Source organism: Gadus chalcogrammus, chromosome 3, assembly GCF_026213295.1.
Source record: "Gadus chalcogrammus isolate NIFS_2021 chromosome 3, NIFS_Gcha_1.0, whole genome shotgun sequence".
NCBI classification, from domain to species: domain Eukaryota; kingdom Metazoa; phylum Chordata; class Actinopteri; order Gadiformes; family Gadidae; genus Gadus; species Gadus chalcogrammus.
Window position 1 is genome coordinate 21,557,776 of NC_079414.1, and position 21,481 is coordinate 21,579,256.

General features: G+C 49.6%; 3 protein-coding genes across 3 annotated transcripts; 1 reads left to right on the forward strand and 2 right to left on the reverse strand.

Annotated features, from left to right (window-relative positions):
• Positions 1–461: 461 nt before the first annotated feature.
• irf2bp2b (interferon regulatory factor 2 binding protein 2b) lies at positions 462–6,464 on the reverse strand. Its single transcript, XM_056586746.1, has 3 exons — positions 5,412–6,464; positions 3,215–3,888; positions 462–2,715 (listed from the first exon to the last, which is right to left on the reverse strand). The coding sequence occupies exons 2-3, from the start codon at positions 3,885–3,887 to the stop codon at positions 2,204–2,206; spliced, it is 1,185 nt and encodes a 394-aa protein (XP_056442721.1). The 5' UTR covers position 3,888; positions 5,412–6,464; the 3' UTR covers positions 462–2,203.
• A 755-nt stretch (positions 6,465–7,219) lies between these two features.
• map1lc3c (microtubule-associated protein 1 light chain 3 gamma) lies at positions 7,220–8,932 on the reverse strand. The gene is made up of 4 exons (XM_056586771.1): positions 8,824–8,932; positions 8,686–8,741; positions 8,488–8,594; positions 7,220–7,711 (listed from the first exon to the last, which is right to left on the reverse strand). The coding sequence occupies exons 1-4, from the start codon at positions 8,879–8,881 to the stop codon at positions 7,540–7,542; spliced, it is 393 nt and encodes a 130-aa protein (XP_056442746.1). The 5' UTR covers positions 8,882–8,932; the 3' UTR covers positions 7,220–7,539.
• A 1,040-nt stretch (positions 8,933–9,972) lies between these two features.
• On the forward strand, positions 9,973–19,802 carry strn (striatin, calmodulin binding protein). Its single transcript, XM_056587276.1, has 18 exons — positions 9,973–10,167; positions 11,265–11,368; positions 12,451–12,518; positions 13,259–13,337; positions 13,710–13,874; positions 14,063–14,153; positions 14,243–14,375; positions 14,464–14,574; positions 14,816–14,959; positions 15,197–15,285; positions 15,745–15,920; positions 16,326–16,373; positions 17,410–17,531; positions 17,698–17,868; positions 18,591–18,731; positions 18,888–18,989; positions 19,132–19,218; positions 19,609–19,802. The coding sequence occupies exons 1-18, from the start codon at positions 9,973–9,975 to the stop codon at positions 19,776–19,778; spliced, it is 2,196 nt and encodes a 731-aa protein (XP_056443251.1). The 3' UTR covers positions 19,779–19,802.
• Positions 19,803–21,481: the final 1,679 nt, after the last annotated feature.

Consider the following 21,481-nt stretch of genomic DNA (forward strand, 5'->3'; position numbering starts at 1 on the left):
CCCTCTCAACTCTCCTCTCACCTTTAAACCTCCCCACTCTCTCCCCCTCTTGCTCTCCCTCCCAACTTTCTCTCCCACTCTTTTTCTCTTTCTCTCTCTCTCCGTCTGTCTGGGTCACCATCCCTCCGTTAACATGGTCACAAGCTTCCTGTGCCCACATGTCCCAGAGTGACAGTGACCTCTGACAGGTTCTATGCCCCATTAATCAGCTTGCCTCTTTCTACAAACCATAATACTCTGCTCCATTATACTCCTACTGCAGGTCAAAACATCCGTCTGGGCCCTGCACACTCCATGTGTGTGTGTGTGTATGCGTGTGCGTGTGTGTGTGTGTCCCTGGCTCTCCTGGGAAGATCCATTCAACTATTTTCTTAGTTCCACAGAAGAAAGGCGTAAAGGGCACTTGAACCTTTACTTCCCATTGTGTGCATCCCTTCTTGGCCAAAAGCCAACGCAAAGTCGGCCAGCGCCACTAATCGTAACTTTCCCGCAAGCAGGTGGGAAGGCGGTCTACAACGTCCTGCTGACCCCAAGTCCTGAGAAAAGTGGAAATGTTTCAAACCAGGCCCAGGTAGTAGAATGCCCCAACTAATGCTACTACTGCAGGTCCAGCTTCCGTTGGGGTCCCACACTGCCTGTGGTAGCACTAGCTTAGCCTAGATGAAGGAATATAAATACATGTTAAATCGTCTACTGAAACCTAACCTCACTGAGCTTAGCATCTAGCCTAACATCTAGCATAGCGTCTAGTTATAAAATCTAATATTGCATCGTGCATAACATCTAGCATGGCATCCATTATAGCATCCGGTATATCTTAGTGTCTAGCCTTTCATCTAGCCTAGCATCTGACCTAGTGACATAAACATGGTTCTCGTTGATCTCCCCTGGGCGGCGGGTACCCTTCCCCCATGTGCTTCTGACTCTCTGCTCGCTCGCCTCCACCTCCCTGCTGTAAACAGCAGGGAGGTGGACACTGTAAACAGTGGCCATGGCCACCGGGGCCATGTCAGAAGAATGCGTTGAACATTCAACCTCAACCCATCATTAGCGAAGACGTCATCTTCCCTCCATGTGAGGATGTGTTTAAGTGTTTTGAAGCATGCAAGCCTGCAGGGACATTTAAACACCGGGGGTGTAAACTAGTCTGGGAAGATCGTAACGTGGATACCACTCCCTCATAGGGACCTTTCTCACACACCACCTAGCAACACAATACTAGTTTATGGGGAAATAACACCTGTTGAGACATGAACACACAAACACACACACTCCTTGAAGAAAGACGCCACAGGTGTTATCAGGTCAAACTATATTTGGCAAGAAGATGGATTTTTCGAATAAAACTAGAAATACAACGAGAAAGAACAATAGAAGAACAACTACAAGTACAACGAGAGGTTCTCAGATAAACCACATTCGACTCTGAACAGGAAGTACTTGGATGTGGAGCAGAACACATAGTAGATCTTCATACAATTTAAAAACAAAAAGTAGGCAACAGAATAAGTTTTATATACACAGTCTTGTATACAAAGTATTATAAACACAGTGCTGCTGGAGAGGACCCCTCTCTCTCTCTCGTGTCCAACATGCTCAGGTCAGTTGTCATGGCGACAGCCATGTGTGTCCGTTACGTCTCAGTAAACGCTGGCCGCCGGTCTACGGTCCAGCCGGACCGGCCCCGGTCCGCTCTGCATGGGTCGGCGTGACAACAACGTAAAACACGTACAGTTAGACCTCTGGGCGTCGTCCCCAAGCCGCCTTCTTTGACTGTGTCTACCTGCCGTCTGCCTCACCTTGCGGTGAGCACCTCCCATTAGCATACCTGGCGTTAGCCTACCCGCCGTCCTGTACCTGGCATAAGCACACCTGGTGTAAGCGTACCTGGCATTAGCACACCTGGTGTAAGCGTACCTGGCATAAGCACACCTGGTGTAAGCGTACCTGGCATAAGCACACCTGCCATTAGGGTGACTCGTGCCAGCATACCTGCCGTTAGCGTACCTGGCATAAGCATACCTGGCGACACACCAAGCTCTCAGTTTGTAACTTCCGACATGTAACTTCTGACAACACGTGACATGTGTGTTCCTCCAGGGACCGGTCGTTCCTCCTGGGGCCGGACGTTCCTCCTGGGACCGGCTGTTCCTCCTGGGGGCGGGTGGGTGACGGAGCCCTTCGGGGGGCCCGGGCCTGGTGCTCAGGGCTCCTTCTTCACCTTGACGTCCCCGGCGGCCAGGATGGTGGCGATCTCCCCCTGCATGAAGGCCCAGGGCACGCCAGAGCCCACCAGGGGGCAGCGCTCCCCGCTGGGGCAGTACACCTCCCCGGTCGCGTCCTGCTGCTGCCGGATGCTCCCCTGCGAGCACGGGAAGCAGAACTTGTGGGCCGGCGCCGACGGGCACTGGACGAAGTGAGTGTCCTCCAGACGGCCCCGACACAGCGTGCAGCACAGCGGAGCCCCGCCCCCGACGGCCCCGGGCCCCGCCCCCGACGAGTCCGCTCGAGGCTCCTCCTTGGGCAGGCCGGCGGGGTCTGCGACGAGGAGGAGGGCCGCCATGGGAGAGGGTCCCGTGGGCGGGAGCTCAGGGGGCATGGCACGGGGGTGGGGGGAGGGAAGCCACGCTTCCACACCGTTCATCTTGGAGACCGTGCCCCCCTCCCCGTTGAGGTCCGGAGATGACTTCCGTTTCCCCACCCGCGGAGATTTACCTGAATGGAGGAATAAATGTATGATTTCAGTATTAGTATATTATTATTTGGATTTTAAGATACACAAATCCTAAATAGCTTTAATATATTTGACACAATTAATTTCTTTCTTTTTCAATGCATTTATTATATTTTCTACCAAAGCATTGTTGAATACTTGATTAAGATTGGTAAATGACGGTCCAAAGGTGTGCAATATATATATATGACAATTTTGTCTTTTAAGAGAAACAATGTGCTACAAAAAATCCAACAGAAACAACGGTCCAACACGACTTTCCACCACCTGTTACCTTGATAACAGTACAACACAATCAATGCACCCCGGAGGAAGTTGATTTCAGTTTATTAAGTGATTATAAACCGTAGCCCACGATGGCTCATAGTTCCCGAGTTCTCATATCCTTGTTAACTATATTTTGGGACTATTTACGGATGGGTTATAGATGCAGCAGTAGTTTATACACGCGTGCGTGCGTGTGCGTGTGTGTGTGTTTACCTAACTTGGAGGACGTGGCCGTGGGCTCGGACGCCATCACACGCTGGAGGGTCGCGTGCTCCGTCTTGAAGGCTTGCAGTGCCATGAGGTGGCGTACAGTCCTGCTGCCGACCAACTGCTGCCTCGGGGCGTCCTTCCCCTCCCCGGGTCGAGCCAGCGGCGAGGGACGGCCGTCCAGCCCGGTCAGCAGACTGAGAGGAACCGCGCCAGTCCGCCGCGGGTCGGGGCTTTGTCGGTTGAGCTCCGGCGGATGGTCGTCTGATTTTGGCAATCCGTTTTGCGTGGAGAGTCCGTTTGTCTGCCTCATGATCGCTTGGCACTCCGGTCCTGTCAGTCTTGCCGGTCGGTCCGAAAGCGGGTGCCGATCCATCGACAACTGTGGCGGCCGTGGTCCAGGTTGATCCCCGGCCGTTGAATGGCTCATCGTCTGGGGGTCCTTCCCGGGGTGGTGGGGCTTCCCCGGCCCAGCGGACCTTCCCTCCTGGAAGCCGCGTGTCCGCCTCAGCTGCCGGGCGCTGTCGATGACGAACTCCACCCGGTCGGCGCCCTCGTAGTTTACGCAGCCGCGGCAAACGGGCTCGGTGAAGTCCCAGATGGTGGCCCACGGCATGCGTGGCAGGTCGCACAGGTAGCAGGACTGTCTCCGCGAGGCGGTGACGCTCGCGGACGACATGCTTTTGAAGATGCAACAAAAAAATGATAATAGTTATAGTTTATCTTGAATTTCCCTCGAAAGATGTCGTGTGGTCTACGTCGTATTCCTTCTCCACGGGTAGAAACCGAAAGGCAGATTTAAATATGTCAATATAATCCCACAAGTTCCGTCCACCAGCAGTGTGTTTTTACTACTGCGCGCGCCTCCGCCTCCCGAGAGCTTGAGCTACAACTTCAGAGCTCGGGCTCACTGTGACGTCACGTCAGGGCTGACCCTGGGCTCGTGGCCGCCGAGAGTTCTATTTACCACGAGGCCCTCGGTTGCGCACGCGCCGTCTCCATAAAATGCAAAAGGTCGTTATTAATTGGATGGAACATGAAGATATTCACATCAGATATTACGAGTGCTTTTCCAAGGAATTAAAGCCGTGCGTGTGTACAGACTATAGGTGTGCGTGCGTATACAATAGTAAAAACACTTGTTAACTTGTATGCCATAGCTGTTGCATTCCAAAGTGACACGTCACAGTCCTCCACCAATCACACATTTCTGTCCGTTGCCAGGGCAGATTGTGTAAGAATGTGACGCGCGCTGTTAACCCCGCGGATGCACGAGGGTAAAAAGGGGACGTCTCTATCATTTATTGACCACGTGGAAAATGTGTTACACATTATAAATTAAATAGTGTATAAATTAAATGTATTAAATATGCGTTACACATTATTATATATTAGATATACTATATGGGAAATATGTTTTACAAATGATTAGACAGTAAATTAAATATCTCTCGAAACACAACGTTGTTAGTCAGCAGGACGCCACTGTTGAGTAAACGGCCTCTCTCTCCTCATAGAGCAGACAGAAAAAGAGAGGGAGAGATTAGTAGAGCTAGGTGAACAATGGCTTCTATTTTCATTGCTGCCCTCTAGTTGTCCGAGTCAAATGAGCAACAGTGCTCACTGTTACCCTGGCAACCAACCCTTACTAACAAGACCCATACCATGAGGAGAGGGGAGAGCTAGAGACAGATTTCAGTCTTTGTTGTCTGAGATTGTACATGTATACGATGTCAATCGTTAGCATGTCCAATAATCCTCCTGCTAAACTCAATGTTAGCAGCATACACGCTAGCAGCATTACCGAACAGTCTACCCGGCATGCTATGAGGACCCCCAGGGTAGAACATCCTAACTAAACACAACCACCATGTGGCTGTACACTCGATGGAGCTGAATCACACCAGCACACTGAGTAGTTGAGGTCTCAGTGAGGCCAGCCAGCATGGCCTTCTGCCTGACAACAACCCAGCATGGAGCCGAGGGAAGAGGGAGAAAGGTGGTATGTCCAAAATAAACCCAAGATGAATGACAGACAGCTGGCAGCGAACCTCCAGTTAAGACCAAATTACAACTTTTCACTTCTTCCAGTTCACCAGACCCTCTAGTTGACAAGACCTCGGCCTCTACCTAACCAGACCGTCCAGTTGACCGGACCTAACAGTTGACCAGACCCTCCTGTTTACCAGAACCTCCAGTGTACCTGGCACCGTTGCAGGTGGGGGAACTAGATCCTGATGGGAGAAGGTCCACCACCGTTTCACACGGTGTCCAGTGTCTGCCATGTTGAATGAGGAGACTGGACGGTGTTCTATTACTGCCCCCCTCCCACAACCAGGCAGACAGACAGCCCACTCATGAGGACGGGATAGCTAGCGCAATTGCAGTCCGGCTAACGTGAGCCTTCTGACTGATAGAGGATGTGTTGCTGGAGCAATGCCAACAGAAAGAGGTACAAAGACCTCTTAGTGAATGTATACAAAGTTTTCTCGAATCGGAATGTTAAGACAGGAAGTTACGTTAGAATTTGTTGACAGAATTTACAGTAAGATTAAAGCTAAACTACAGGAATTTACAGTAGAACAAATGCTATCAACCGAGAGGAAATTACAGTAGAATGAAGGGAGACGACAGTAATTTACCTTATAATTTATGATAAGACAATAAATTACATTAAAATGAAGGCTAACAGACAGTAAGTTACATCATAATTAATGCTCAACAGCCTAGCCAAGCGCTTCCATTTCCAATGCCAACAGAGATTACATCATCCTTCCCAGTAGGAACACTTTTCGATTTCACAACAAGCATGCATTTCAGATCGTCTGGGGGCGGAACACTTTTTCCACAAACGGTCCAAGGTTTGGAAGTTGTGGTTGAAGGGCCTCCAGAGAGATCGCTGGGAACCAGCACATGCATCAACAACAAGCCTAATCCTCTCCTTCTCATAAACAGGAAGGGAGTGGTTTATTCTGGGAGAAGACGAAGAGATGTCGAGAACAGCCTTGAGGGAGAGGGGATACTTACATACACACACTCCGACAGACAGAGAAACAGAATCTCCGTCGAGATCAGCCTGACTCAACGTTACCTAGAATACACTTGGCTAGGGACCACATGGCAGGGGGCCAGTCTCCCGCGCTTTGCTGGATTCCGGAGGGTCGTTCCGTCTAATCTCCAACCCGCTGCAAATGCTCCACCCCGTGGCCATGTTCGGTATTATAACGAGACTTAGTTTATATGTTTTAACCTTCCGTTTTAGCTTTCATACCTCAAGTACATTAAACCAGTTTTAACATACGAGATTGGACTTCTGCAGTACAAATGTAATATACTTAATCATAATGGACTGTTCACTGAACAGTGCTGGGCCATGCCCAAGAAGGCTAGCCAGAGTCAAGCCAACCCAACTACTCCGTTGGGCATTAACCTTGGCTTTTATATTTACAATTTACCGTCCCTACGCCACTGCATGAAAACATAAGAAAAACACTGCAGTGGTGTTCAAACGTTCAAACCCACGACGTTCCGGCGCCCTGCCGGAGACTGAAAAAAACAAAATACTAGACAACCTAAGTGGAGCTCTGATGCCACCTGCTGGACAAACGTGAACAGTGGCCCCACCTCACCCCGTTCATCAAGGGTTACAATACACCCAGCCGTTAAGGGCAAGATTACACCCACAGTCAAAACCAGGAAAACCTAAAGACCGGACAGGATTAGTGGTGGGTAATAGTTTCAGTTAGAGATCCAGATCCAGACTGCAGGTAGACACCTAGTTCCCACACAGATCAAACGGGCATGTGATCAATGCAAAGGGGGGGAAATTCCAGGCAATCATGGACTCCAATGCCCCCCGCCTGGAGGCTAGCCTCACAGATAGTCTGAGCAGCGGCAGGACCAGACAGCCTAGGGTTGGATTACTCTACAGGGCAGGATGGATTAAGACCAGAGCTCTTCTAAACAGAACCCAGCCAGTTGGACCACAGTCAACAGAACTGAATGCAATATTTAAATATGCACACATTTATATTTGCATAAACTGATTGAAGACAGTCAAATCTGCTTTTAGAAGCCCTCTTAAGACGATCCGTTCAGAAGAGGACCACCACCAAGTGGACACTAGATTAATAAATCATCATAAGAGTTGGGAGTAAGACATGACATTTATTTGAATACACTGACAGATTTTTTTAAAAACAATTCTGTACAAAATTATTTCCTATTTACACATGAAAAAAAAAAGTGAGAAGCAGCTCTTTAAATGGAACGTGAAGCACCAGGAGGAGAGTCCAGCTGGCAGGACCCAACACCTCCTGGTGAGGCGTAGGTCATGCAGAGGCAGAGCCGAACATCTCCTGCGAGGCGTAGGTCATGTAGAGGAAGCCGTCGTCGTCCTGGTGGTCTCGGTACATCTGGGCCATGGTGAGGCTCATGCTGCTCAGGCCCGTGTTGTTGATGAGCAGGTAGAAGGCCTGGGTGGGCAGCAGGGCCATTCGGTTCCTGAACACACAGGAACTCAGCCTCATACCGTCTCTGCCCCATGTGACCCCATACCTTCATCGTCGTCTGCCACTGGGTTAGGGGGGGTCCCATTGAAACCCCATGCTACAGAGCGCCCACATTACAGAGTCCGACAGGGTTATCCGAGGGGAAATAAACTATGCAATAACCCTTTGACCAGTGTTTAAGCAAGGATGGCTTTAGTCGGTTTCAAGTGGTTCGTGGCATGAGTGCCTGGACCAATAACAGACCTTGTTTCGAGCCGGGCGTTTAATAAAACACAGACGCAGCAATAGTTAATGGATTTAAAGTTCATTTGACGTCGCATAATCGTTGTGACGCCGTAAAGTGGGCAAGAAATACGATGCGTTTCTAGCGCAAGGTTCTATTGGGAGGACTTTCGACCCAAAGTGATGGAGGATATTTTATGACTATCCGTAGATTGCACTGCTAGATTGCACTGCTTTATGTACCTTTTAATTAATAGCATAATTTATATTTTGCTTGTTAAAATGCTTCTAAAAATGTAAACACCCGTATCCCATGCCAGTAGGCTAAGGCTGTTCGAGTCACAGAGAGAGAGACAGTCTGCTCGTTGTCACGGGTTAATGAGCAGGGCACCGGCTGACGCCAATTACCGCGCAGCCAGTCCGCAAAGAACACCGTGAGGGAACCGTAGGGTGGAATGTGTGGAACCCCATTACACAGAACTCCTGTACATACCTAAACATGACTCCCTTCGTAAAATACAAGGTAAACAGTTCATAAGAACGCACCTGATGATGGTGACGAATTGGGTCATCGTCAGCTCCTGGGGCACGAGGAACTTGGTCTTGTCCAGAGGAGGAAGGTACTTCTCGCGTTGATAGCTTTCAATGATCACCTGGTCGATACACAGATGTAATAATCCTCACACACACACACGTACACATCTGGGTTCAGAGGTCACCCCTCAACATGGTTCGTTATCTTACCGGGATTTTGTTGGGGAACTTGGATCGGATACCGTCAACCTCGAGTTTCCTCGTCGCTGTTGGTTGAAAAAGAAGAGAAAGTGAGGGGATAGATCTGTTTAACTTATAAACACATATGAGGTTGCTGTTGTTGTTTACCGAAACTTTTCCTGAGTTTGAAGGGCTTCTGGTTCTGGGGTTTGTCATAGGGCGGCATGGTGGTCTCTCCCGTCTGGCTCTCCGCGTCTCCAACTAAATAGCCGGGCGCCTGTGACGTGCCACCTGACACGCATGGCCGCAGCGCATGCGCAGCAGGGACAGCCAATTACCCAGAGTCTAATTAACGATCGGTCACTGAACGAGACACGAAATCCTTACTGGGAAAAAAAACGTGAAAATAATAATAACGGCAGGATTTACTCTTAAGTCTCTCCCAGATATTGATATGCATTTGACAATATTTTTACAAAACAGTGATTCTCAAGATACTTCATTTATGTTAACTTTATTTACCCTATGTAAGCTCACAGCAGAAAGCATGATAAGCTATATAAATAAAAACAAGAAATAATCTAAGAAATGTACAGAAACGTTTAGTCAGGCCTTAATACGATAACATCAAATGTAAATTCATTGTGAGATATTAACAAACAATCATCTCATTTAGAGTCTTAAACCCTGCCTCACCAATAAATCATGTGGTACTTTGACTGCACACACTCATTATTGTGCAGAAGGGGAAATACACTTTTATTATTAGTTGCATTATATATTATTATTTAATCATAATAATCTTTATTGTCCACACATTTGGAAATTTGTTTTCGTCTCACAGGTTTTATTAAAACATCATGTTAAATCGCAATTCATACAGGTTTTTAGTGTGCATATACAAATATATATTTCTCTATATTATAGATCATATATATTTCTATATTTATTATATTTCAATATACACTTTCATTCACATATTTTGATACAAAATATACTAAAGGCCTACTTATGTAGGCCGCCTACTCTACAATAGGATGCAATAAATATCACCATAGTCACTCGCGCCCCGCTTTCCATCAGCACCGAGCGCTCGAGTCCAAAAGGCGTATTAATCAATGCGTCAACACCACGCGCATTAACCTCCGATTGGCGGATTTCCGTGTCTGACACGCAAAAGGACCAATAGGCTTGTGATACCCCGCCAATGCGCTTGTTGGTCTGACGTCACCGACACATCCAGCTGCTGTGGCGCCGCGGGTCTGCCAGCGGAGAGACGCGCTACCTTTACCCTGGTGGCGGACCGCTTGGCCCGGCATGGACGAGCAGGCTGGCCCAGGGGTGTTCCTCAGTAGCTGCGGTAAGGTGCCCCAGCAGGATGAGGCGGCGGTCGGAGGAGAGGCGGCCAGGGCCCGCTACAACGTTCCGGAGATATTACGGTACATGCAACACGAGTGGGCGCGCTTCGAGCTCGAGAGGGCGCGATGGGACGTGGAACGCGCTGAACTGCAGGTAAGAGTAGGATATCGAGCGGTAGTTTCTGTCTAGCCAAGGCCACGCACAGTGTGAATGCGCACGCAAACATACACATGCGCGCGCACACACGCACACGCACAAAAACACATACGACATGCATAAACATACACATTCGCACAAACACGCATACGCACAAACACACACACAGACACACACACACACACACACACACACACACACACACACACACACACACACACACACACACACACACACACACACACACACACACACACACACACACACACACACACACACACAAATACACTAATCTGGAATATAAACTTCTGTATAATCAAGCAAAACATTACCGCACATAACTTCATTGTTCCCATCTCTCATCCACCCTCTCCCTTTTACTGTCTCACTCTTTTTGACACTTATTTCTCTCTCCCTTAGTATCTCTCTCTTTCACCCTATTATCTCTTTTACTGTCAAATTGTCTCAATTGTCACTTTTTCACTCAATCTTACTGTCACTCTTTCTCACTCTGTTCTCTCTCTCTTCCTTACTATCTGTCTCTCACTATTTTATCTCTCTGAAATCTCTCTTAATATCTCACCCTCACTCTTCTCTCACCGTTACTGTCTCACTGTCTCAACATCTCACTATATTCTCTCTTTCACCCTATTTTCTCTTTCTCTTACTATGTGTCTCATTCTCGTAAGAGCTTACCCTACCTATCTTATTGGCTCTCTCCTCCAGCAAGGTTATAACTTCCTGTAAGGCGGGACTTGATGACGCCTTACAGGCCCCTCAACCAATCAGGATTAACCTGCAGGAAGAGATGGAGCCTCTAAAATATGTGTGTGTGTGTGTTTTTGTTATGTGTGTGTATTTGACTGTTTTCGTTATGTGTGCGTGTGTGTGTGTCTGTCTCTGTGTGTGTGTTTTGTTATGTCTGTCTGTCTGTCTGTCTGTCTGTCTGTCTGTCTGTCTGTCTGTCTGTCTGTCTGTCTGTCTGTCTGTCTGTCTGTCTCTGTGTGTGTGTGTGTGTGTGTGTGTGTGTGTGTGTGTGTGTGTGTGTGTGTGTGTGTGTGTGTGTGTGTGTGTGTGTGTGTGTGTGTGTGTAGACCCAGGTCTCCCTCCTCCAGGGAGAGAGGAGGGGGCAGCAGAACCTGAGGAGAGACATGCTGAGGAGGATCAAGATGCTGGAATACACACTGAGCAGGGAGAGGTACACACACACACACACACACACACACACACACACACACACACACACACACACACACACACACACACACACACACACACACACACACACACACACACACACACACACACACACACACACACACAGGGAGAGGTACACACACACACACACACACACACACACACACACACACACACACACACACACACACACACACACACACACACACACACACACACACACACACACACACACACACACACACACACACACACACTCCGACTGTTTCGAATCCTGTGAATTTGTCAAATGAAATGTGCGGGTATGATTTATGAATATTACTCTTCATCTTATTATGATGTGTCGCTCCCTTATGGTTTAGCGTTCACATTGGCCCTGGATACTCACTGAATTGTTAGCAGATTATCTTGTAAGGCTAAGGGGCTGATGGTAATAAACCCTGCGATTAGCAACACATGTGAGGCGTTGTTAGCTAAACGCTAACTGCCCACACACTCTCCTCCTCCCCTCCTCCTCTCCTCCTCTCCTCCTCCCCTCCTCCTCCTCTCCTCCCTTCCTCCCCTTATTTCCTCCTCTCCTCTCCTCCCCTCCACTCTTCCTCTCCTCCTCCCCTCCTCCTCTCCTCCTCTCCTCCTCCCCTCCTCCTCTCCTCCTCTCCTCCTCCCCTCCTCCTCCTCCCCACCTCCTCTCCTCCTCTCCTCCTCTCCTCCTCCCCTCCTCCTCTCCTCCTCTCCTCCTCCCCTCCTCCTCCTCCCCACCTCCTCTCCTCCTCTCCTCCTCTCCTCCTCCCCTCCTCCTCTCCTCCTCCCCTCCTCCTCTCCTCCTCTCCTCCTCCCCTCCTCCTCCTCCCCTCCTCCTCTCCTCCTCTCCTCCTCCCCTCCTCTCCTCCTCCCCTCCTCCTCCCCACCTCCTCTCCTCGTCTCCCCCTCCCCTCCTCTCCTCCCCCTCCCCTCCCCCTCCCCTCCTCCTCCTCTCCTCCTTCCCTCCTTCTCTCCACCTCTCCTCCTCCTCCCCTCCTCTCCTCCTCTCCTCCCCTCCTCCTCCCCTCCCCCTTTCCTCCTCCCCTCCTCCTCTCTGCCCAGGACCCAGCACCAGGGCCTGGGCCCCGGACCCCTGCAGTGCCATGTCAGGACCCCCACTTATGATTCAGGTCATTACATTCTCCTGCTCTAATTTAAGCTCTTTTCCAATAATAGTTTCCATCTTATCTATAGAGCATCTAATATATTGCCTCCATATATAGAGAGAGAATTTATACGGAGACCCTTTATGTATTTGATCCTCTATATATTCAAGGCTCTATATATCAGATGGCGATATTTGATTTGCTCCTCATGAGATGCTTTTTATCATAGGCATTACATATTTGATGGCCTATATATGTCAGTAATTTAGATGCTGTTATATAGTCATTCTTAGAGGCTTTATATAGTAGAGGCTCTCTATATAAGATGCTCTTATATAACATACTCTTGATTAGAGGGTCTATGTATAACTATATTAAAAGCTCTATATATTAGAGGCTCTTTATATGAGATTCTCTATCATATAGGCGCTATACATTAAATACCCTATTTTAGAGGCTATTTATATATGCAATGCTCGGGTTTAGAGATTCTATATATGAGATGCTGTATTTTAGAAGCTCTATATATGATATGCTCTATATTAGAGTCTCTAAATATGAAATGCTGTATTTTAGAGACTCTTTATATGAGATGCTCTATTTTAGAGACTCCTTATATGAGATGCTCTATTTTAGAGACTCTTTATATGAGATGCTCTATTTTAGAGACTCCATTATATGAGACCCTCTATTTTAGAGACTCTTTATATGAGATGCTCTATTTTAGAGACTCCATTATATGAGACGCTCTATTTCTCTTACAGATGAAGAAGAACCTCCCCCCTCCCCTCCCACCACCGCCCATCAGCTGAACTGGAGTCAGGGAAGAGAGCTGCTCACCCAGTGAGTCCCCAAACACACACACACACACACACACACACACACACACACACACACACACACACACACACACACACACACACACACACATACACACACACACACGTACACACACACACACACACAGTAAATGGACGATTGTTTGGAGTCGTCCTTGCTTCAGACTGGTACAGAGAGACCGCCCTCTCTCTCTCCCCCCCCCCCCCCTCCCCCTCTCTCTCTGCAGACAGTGTAAGACAGAGCGTTAGGGGATCAGATCCTGCTGGAGGTAAGCCGACAGCAAGAGACCGTAGAGGTCAATAACCTACATGACCCTCCTCTCCCTCCCCGCCCCTCTCTCCCCCTCCCTCCCCCTCCCTCCCCCTCTCTCATCAGATACCTGCAGGAGGTGGGCTGCACTGGGGTCCTCCAGGAGGTGGGGTCCCAGAGACTGAGAGACCTGCTGGGTCTGGGTCCTCCAGACCCGGAGCACAGAGCCCTGCCGGGCCTGGGTCCTCCAGACCAGGTCCTCAGAGAGAAAAACCACCCGGATATGATCAGGTCCGCGTGTTTGTGTGTATGTGTGTATGTGTGTATTAAAGTGTGTGTGTGTGTGTGTGTGTGTGTGTATGTGTGTTTTCGAAAATGTGTGGTGTGTGTGTGTGTGTGTGTGTGTTTAAAAATGTTTGTGTGTATGAAAAAGTGTGTGTGTATTAAAATGTGTGTGTGTGTGTTGGTTTGGTGTGTAGCATGGCGGACATCATAGCGGTCCTGGAGGAGAGTGTCAGCGACGAAGACGAGGAGGAAGAACAAACAAAACACACCTCAGAGCTGGACTCTGTAAGACACACACACACACACACACAGACACAGACACACACACGCATCCATATTAGCACACACACATTTACATGGCTGTGTCTTTCCAGAGGTCTTCCACCCCGACCTCCACAACCTCTGACCTCAGTGATGACCCGGACATGGAGGGGGCTCTGAGGGAGTTTGACTTCCTGAACCGACCGGCCGCGCTGGGCGGGTCTGTAGAGGACGCCAGCCAATGGGGTGAGTTGGATCAGGAGAATTTTAACAACAATCGTAATGATCCTGGGTTGTGATTGGGTCTCTAACTCTCAATCTCTTTGGCCTGTAGTGGACGAGGGGCGTGGCCCAGGGGGCGGGGCGTGGCAGGTGGACCAGCGAATCATCAGCCAGCTGAAAGAAGAATACAGGAAAGAACGCAGGGGGAGGAAAGGAATGAACAGTAAGCAACACTACTACCTCTCTCTCTCTCTCTCTCTCTCTCTCTCTCTCTCTCTCTCTCTCTCTCTCTCTCTCTCTCTCTCTCTCTCTCTCTCTCTCTCTCTCTCTCTCTCTCTCTCTCTCTCTCTCTCTCTCTCTCTCTCTCTCTCTCTCTCTCTCTCTCTCTCTTCTCCCTCCCTCCCTGGCCAGCTGTTACTATGGTAACCGTTGTAACAGCTGTACTGTGCCCCCCCCCCCTGCAGGGCCGAACCGCTCCAAGCTGCAGGACATGCTGGCGCACCTGGTCGACCCGGATGACGGGGTGCTCCCACCCAGCACCACCCCCCCGCTCCCTGACCTCGGACCCCCTGGGGTCCCGGAGCTGGAAGACACACACCCCGGAGAAGGTTCGGGAGTGTGCTTGTGCTTAAATGCCTGTGTGTGTAAATGTCTAAATGTGTGTTAATATGTTATGTTAATATGGATGTGTGATTGTTTGTTAATGTTTGATTGCTAATATGTGTGTGTGTGTTTCTGTTAATACGTGAGTGTGTGGTATGTGTGTGAGCGTTAATATATGTGTGTGTCGTGTTTGTTTGTTGGTGTGTGTGTGTTGATATGTGTGTTTGTGTGTGTGTCAGTAGGGTTGGCCCTGGGTGGGTCCAGCGAGGTCCTAGCCTTTGACCAGGGGCTGGCAGATTTGACCAACGAGGCCCTTAGCCCCACCTACCAGGTGAGACGATCACATGACACCACACCCGGTCACAGGACATCACCTCGTTCTGAGCGGCCTGCAGGGTCCAACCTCGGCCACATGGGGGCGGCAGAAAGCCTGCTACTGGGTCCGCTCCATCAAAAGAAGTGCAATCATTTGCATGCAACCACCTCAAAATACTGACATTGTTCTAGTGTCTAGTGTCAAAAAAACGAAAGCACTGCGCTGTTTTACACTCGGCCAATTAGCCAATCGTCAGCCAATCATCAGCCAAAGCAAATCATCAGCCAATCATCAGCCAATCATTAGCCAATCGTCAGCCAATCATCAGCCAATCATCAGCCAATCATATCTCGGTGCAGCCCCCTCGAGGGCCACATGTCTCTGAGTAGCGATGTGGATCTTCATGGATCTTTGCGCACATACGTGTGATTTAGCCTTGAAGATGACCCATGCGTTGACCTTTGACCCCCCCAGACGGCCCCAAGCGGAGAGACGCTGCTGAAGACCTGGAAGCACAAGGTCACCCTCAGGGGTCACCTGGACGCCCTCCATGGCCTGACCTTTCACCCCGTGGAGCCCCTGCTGCTCAGCGCTGCGGCCGACCACACCCTCAAACTCTGGAACCTCCACAAGACCACGCCCACCAAGAAGTACACACACACACACTCAGACTCACACACACACACACACACACACACACACACACACACACACACACACACACACACACAAGAACAGGCCCACCGAGAAGTACACACACACACTCACACACACACACACACACACACACACACACACACACAAGACCACGACCACCGAGAAGTACACACAAACACATACAACACACACACACACAAGACCACACCCACCAAGCAGTACACACAAACACACACACACACCCAACCACACCCAGCAAGAAGTACACACAGACACACAAACACACTCAAGACCATGCCCACCTAGAACCTGTTAGACCCCCGAGCCTGATCCTGAAGGTGAGTCTGTGGCAGAACCCAGACCGTATGATGACGTGAACTATTCTGTCTGGACCTCAGGTGTGCTGCCCTGGACCTGGAACCAATCTACACCTTCAGGGCCCACAGGTGAGCCCTGACCCCTGACAGCCCAGTAGAACCAGACCAGTAAAACCAGACCATTAGAACACTTACCTACCAGACCAGTGGATCCCTTACCTAACAGACCAGTGGATCCCTAACCTACCAGACCAGTAGAACCCTACCAGACCATTAGAACTCTAACAGACTAGTAGAACCCTAACAGACCAGTAGAACCAGACCAGTAATACCCTAAAGGACAAGTATAACCCTGACAGACCAGTAGAAAAAGACCAGCAGAACCCTAAAAGACTAGTATAACCCTGACAGACCAGTAGAACCAGACCAGTAGAACCTTAACAAATAAGTAGAACCCTAAAAGACCAGTAGAATCCTGACAGACTAGTAGAACCATAACAGACTAGTATGACCATAACAGACCAGTGGAACCAGACTGTTAGAACCCAAACAGAGCGGTATAACCAGACCAGTAGAACAAGACCAGTGGAACCAGACTGTTAGTACCCAAACAGAGCGGTATAACCAGACCAGTAGAACCAGACCAGTAGAACCAGACCAGTGGAACCAGACTGTTAGAACCCAAACAGAGCGGTATAACTAGACCAGTAGAACCAGACCAGTGGAACCAGACTGTTAGAACCCAAACAGCGCGGTATAACCAGACCAGTAGAACCAGACCAGTGGAACCAGACTTTTAGTACCCAAACAGAGCGGTATAACCAGACCAGTAGAACCAGACCAGTAGAACCAGACCAGTGGAACCAGACTGTTAGAACCCAAACAGAGCGGTATAACCAGACCAGTAGAACCAGACCAGTGGAACCAGACTGTTGAACCCAAACAGAGCGGTATAACTAGACCAGTAGAACCAGACCAGTGGAACCAGACTGTTAGAACCCAAACAGAGCGGTATAACCAGACCAGTAGAACCAGACCAGTGGAACCAGACTGTTAGAACCCAAACAGAGCTGTATAACCAGACCAGTAGAACCAGACCAGTGGAACCAGACTGTTAGAACCCAAACAGAGCGGTATAACCAGACCCGTTGCTGTGCGTTCCCAGCGGAGCGGTGCTGAGTGTCACCATGAGCTCTACAGGAGAGCAGATCTTCAGCGGGGGGGTGGACGGCACCATCCAAAGCTGGAACACCCCCAGCCTCAACACGGACCCCTACGACCCATATGGTATGCTCCGGGACTACCCAGGCCCTGTCCTGCCGCAGCCCCCAGCCCCCCTGGCTCAGAAGGACCCTGACCGCTCGCTGCAGTGATCTGAAAGTCCGTTGCATGTCCTAGTACAACTTGAATGTATAGCAACGCATGAAGTGTTGACACATTTTTCCTGCTGCAGAGCCCTCCGTCCACCAGGGGGCACTGTGTGGTCACTCTGACGCCGTCTGGGGTCTGGTGTACTGCGCCCCCCACCGCCGGCTGCTGTCGTGCTCGGCTGACGGGACGCTCCGCCTGTGGGACGCCTCCGCCACCTCCAGCCCCGCCCTCGCCACCTTCAACCAGAGGGGAGGTGAGGTCGTAGCCCATGGTGCCACCCTGGCCTTATGAACCACTGTGCCGTTACATCACCGTTGTCTTATGACATAGCCACTCTGACAGAAGGGTCTTGATGCTGGCACCAGGTGTTGTGTCACCAGGTGTGATGTGACCAGGTATGGTGCGACCAGGTGTGGTGCGACCAGGTGTGGTGCGACCAGGTGTGGTGTGATGCGACCAGGTGTGGTGCCACCAGGTGTGGTGCGGCCAGGTGTGGTGCCACCAGGTGTGGTGCGACCAGGTGTGATGCCACCAGGTGTGAAGCCACCAGGTGTGGTGCGACCAGGTGTGATGCCACCAGGTGTGGGGCCAACAGGTGTGGTGCCACCAGGTGTGGTGTGACCAGGTGTGGTGCCACCAGGTGTGGTGCGACCAGGTGTGATGCCACCAGGTGTGAAGCCACCAGGTGTGGTGCGACCAGGTGTGGTGTGACCAGGTGTGGTGTGACCAGGTGTGGGGCCAACAGGTGTGGTGTGACCAGGTGTGGTGTGACCAGGTGTGAAGCCACCATGTGTGGTGCGACCAGGTGTGATGCCACCAGGTGCGGTGCCATCAGGTGTGGCAACACCAGGTGCAGTGCCACCAGGTGTGGTGATCCCGAGTGTTATGTCACTAGGTGTGGTTGACAACAGGGGTGGTAACACCAGGTGTGTCACCACACCAGGTGTGGTAACAGCAGGTGTGTCTGTGTCTCAGAGTTGGGCGTCCCTAGCTCCTTGGATGTGGTGGGCAGTGAGCCGGACCACATGGTGACCTCGTTCAGCACCGGACACATCGGACTCTTCAACCTGGAGACCCAGCAGCTGGTACTGAAGATGGACTCACACGCTACCTCAGGTAACCTCTTGTTCAGGTAACCTAGTGTTCAGGTAACTTCATCTAAACCAGAAACACTCCCTGATGATTGGTTTTCGGGATGTACGTTGTAATCCTATGCAAATGTTTTTCATTTTGTCTTCGAATTAAGTGACTGACTAACGTTTTGTGCTGCAGACACCCCCTGCAGAATCAACAGAGTGCTGAGTCACCCTACTGTACCCATCACCATCACTGCCCAGGAAGACAGACACATCCAGTTCTTTGACAATAACACAGGTACCCTTCTCACCAGCCTTTACCAGGTGCACCTCAAACACAGGTACACTCTGTCTCACCTGTCTTTACCAAGTGCACCTCAAACACAGGTACACTCTCACCTGTCTGCTCAATGTGATTAACTGTGCTCTGGATCTTGAAGGTAAAGTGATCCACTCCATGTTGGCTCACTTGGACGCTGTTACCTGTTTGGCTGTTGACCCCAATGGACTTTACCTGCTGTCTGGGAGTAAGAAAAAACACACACACACACACACACACACACACACACACACACACACACACACACACACACACACACACACACACACACACACACACACACACACACACACACACACACACACACACACACACACACACAGTATGTGTATATGGAGATTACAATTCATTTATTTATTCATAAGGTAAGGACCTCAGCTGCCATTTCATGTCCATATGATGTATTTTGTGAGGACAATTATCATCATAAAATTTTTAGGAAGGTTGCATATTAATGCATTAGTCATCAAAGGCCCGCCCCCGGAGATACAAATGTTACACTGAATATGGATTAGTTCTGCCGAAATGGCCCCTAGCGCCCATGTTGTATAAGCAGTGTGTGCGGTTTGTTCTGCAGGCCACGACTGCTCGGTCCGCCTCTGGACCATGGAGACCCGGACCTGTCTGCAGGAGTTCAGTGCGCACCGCAAGAAGTTCCACGAGTCCATCCACGCCGTGGCCTTCCACCCCACCCAGTGCTACATCGCCAGCGCCGGGGCCGACGCCCTGGCCAAGGTGTTCGTATGACCTCTGACCCATCCTATGACCTCCGACCCCGACCCTATCGTAGGACCTCAACCACGCCGAAGTATCATATGACGTTTGACCCCCGAACTGACCCTCCAAGTCGGGTCAACCACACTGGCTCTGGCCCAGGTTTCTGAACATGGACTGCTTCTTGGTTCTGGTCTAGTGTCCTGGAAATGGCCTGATTCTAGGTTGTGGTCTAAGGTTCTAGGCATGGACTGGTTCTAGAGGATGAAGCTGTGGTCTGGGACCCATCAGGGGCTGGAAACAAGGAGGTAGAAACCTGGACCAGAGGATTCGATCCCTCCAACACTCATGGATAACAGTGATCAGGTGTCGATCAAAGACATTAGCTTGTGTTGTTTAATGGGTTATTTGCCTAGCAGTGCGTTACAAGTATTTCTCAGTATTTATAAGTAGTCTTTGGATGTGCAGGGTTTGGGTCTAATACTTCCTGGGACTGCATTTCCCCGGTGAACAAGGGGTCAAATCCCTCTAGACGAATGATGGTGCCCGGCTGAATAAATGAATGATCACCTCCACTAACCCCCTCTATAACTCACCCCCAACCCCTCCACTAAACCCCTTTATAGTTCACCCCCCTCCACAACTCACCCCAACACCTCCACTAACCCCCTCTATAACTCACCCCCAAGCCCTCCACTAAACCCCTCTATAGCTCACCCCAACCCCTCCACTAAACCCCTCTATAGCTCACCCCCCTCCACAACTCACCCCAACACCTCCACTAACCCCCTCTAACACTAACCCCCAACACATCCAGTTATCCCTGACACCATCACTCACCCCCCTGCGGTAGCCAATCACATAGCAGGGACTGCATTGAATCACAGCTCCAACTTCCTGTGTGTGGATGCAGCTGTACTCCGCTAACCTTCGCTAGCTCACTGTGCCAGTGTTGACACCTGCCCATATTACACTCCTGTTTCTTAAGCTAACTCACTGTGCTTAAGGGTTGACATCTGCCCATATTACACTCCTGTTTCTTAAGCTAACTCACTGTGCCAGTGTTGACACCTGCCCATATTACACTCCTGTTTCCTTAAGCTAACTCACTGTGCCAGTGTTGACACCTGCCCATATTACTCCTGTTTCCTTAAGCTAACTCACTGTGCCAGTGTTGACACCTGCCCACATTACACAACTCATGTTTCTTTAGATAATTAATGACATGGTGCCTTCTCCCCAGAAGGAAGAGAACTATAATAAATTTCATTTGTAATGCTGTAATTCAGACCTCACACACGTTAATACTCAAGAAAGAACGTCCAACTACCTGTTTATACACAAATTCAGCAAATTGTATTTTTATTTGAGCAAACTTAAGTGTTTTAGTTTAGATACTTGTAATATAGATTTAAGCAGTATTGCCTCGTAAACATATGGTCTCGTTTTGGCTATTTTGTTTTATTTATATGAAGTACATGTGATTGGATTAACTGGTAACTGATGTTGTTTATACTGGCTCTGGATAACATGTCAATATTCTAATGGTGATATAAGCATCCATCAACCTGTGAGCTTTACATTAAACTTTGTATTCCAGGCCTCAATTTACTGCCTAAATGCATCTTTAACTTGAACTCAAAGCTCAGTTGAAAAATGAGTAGACATGCTAAGAACGACTAACCCAAAACAAAGAAGGTACCGATTCGAAGAGACAATGATGCGAACAAGGAGAG

Coding starts and splice junctions, on each gene's coding strand:
- irf2bp2b (XM_056586746.1), bottom strand. CDS start 3,887: ATGTCGTCCGCGAGCGTCACCGCCTCGCGGAGACAGTCCTGCTACCTG. Junction 2,716..3,214: donor GGCCACGTCCTCCAAGTTAG/GTAAACACACAC, acceptor TCCTCCATTCAG/GTAAATCTCCGCGGGTGGGG.
- map1lc3c (XM_056586771.1), bottom strand. CDS start 8,881: ATGCCGCCCTATGACAAACCCCAGAACCAGAAGCCCTTCAAACTCAGG. Junction 8,742..8,823: donor CAAACTCAGGAAAAGTTTCG/GTAAACAACAAC, acceptor TTCAACCAACAG/CGACGAGGAAACTCGAGGTT. Junction 7,712..8,487: donor CAATTCGTCACCATCATCAG/GTGCGTTCTTAT, acceptor CTGTGTGTTCAG/GAACCGAATGGCCCTGCTGC.
- strn (XM_056587276.1), top strand. CDS start 9,973: ATGGACGAGCAGGCTGGCCCAGGGGTGTTCCTCAGTAGCTGCGGTAAG. Junction 15,921..16,325: donor AAGACCACGCCCACCAAGAA/GTACACACACAC, acceptor TCTGGACCTCAG/GTGTGCTGCCCTGGACCTGG. Junction 16,374..17,409: donor TACACCTTCAGGGCCCACAG/GTGAGCCCTGAC, acceptor GTGCGTTCCCAG/CGGAGCGGTGCTGAGTGTCA.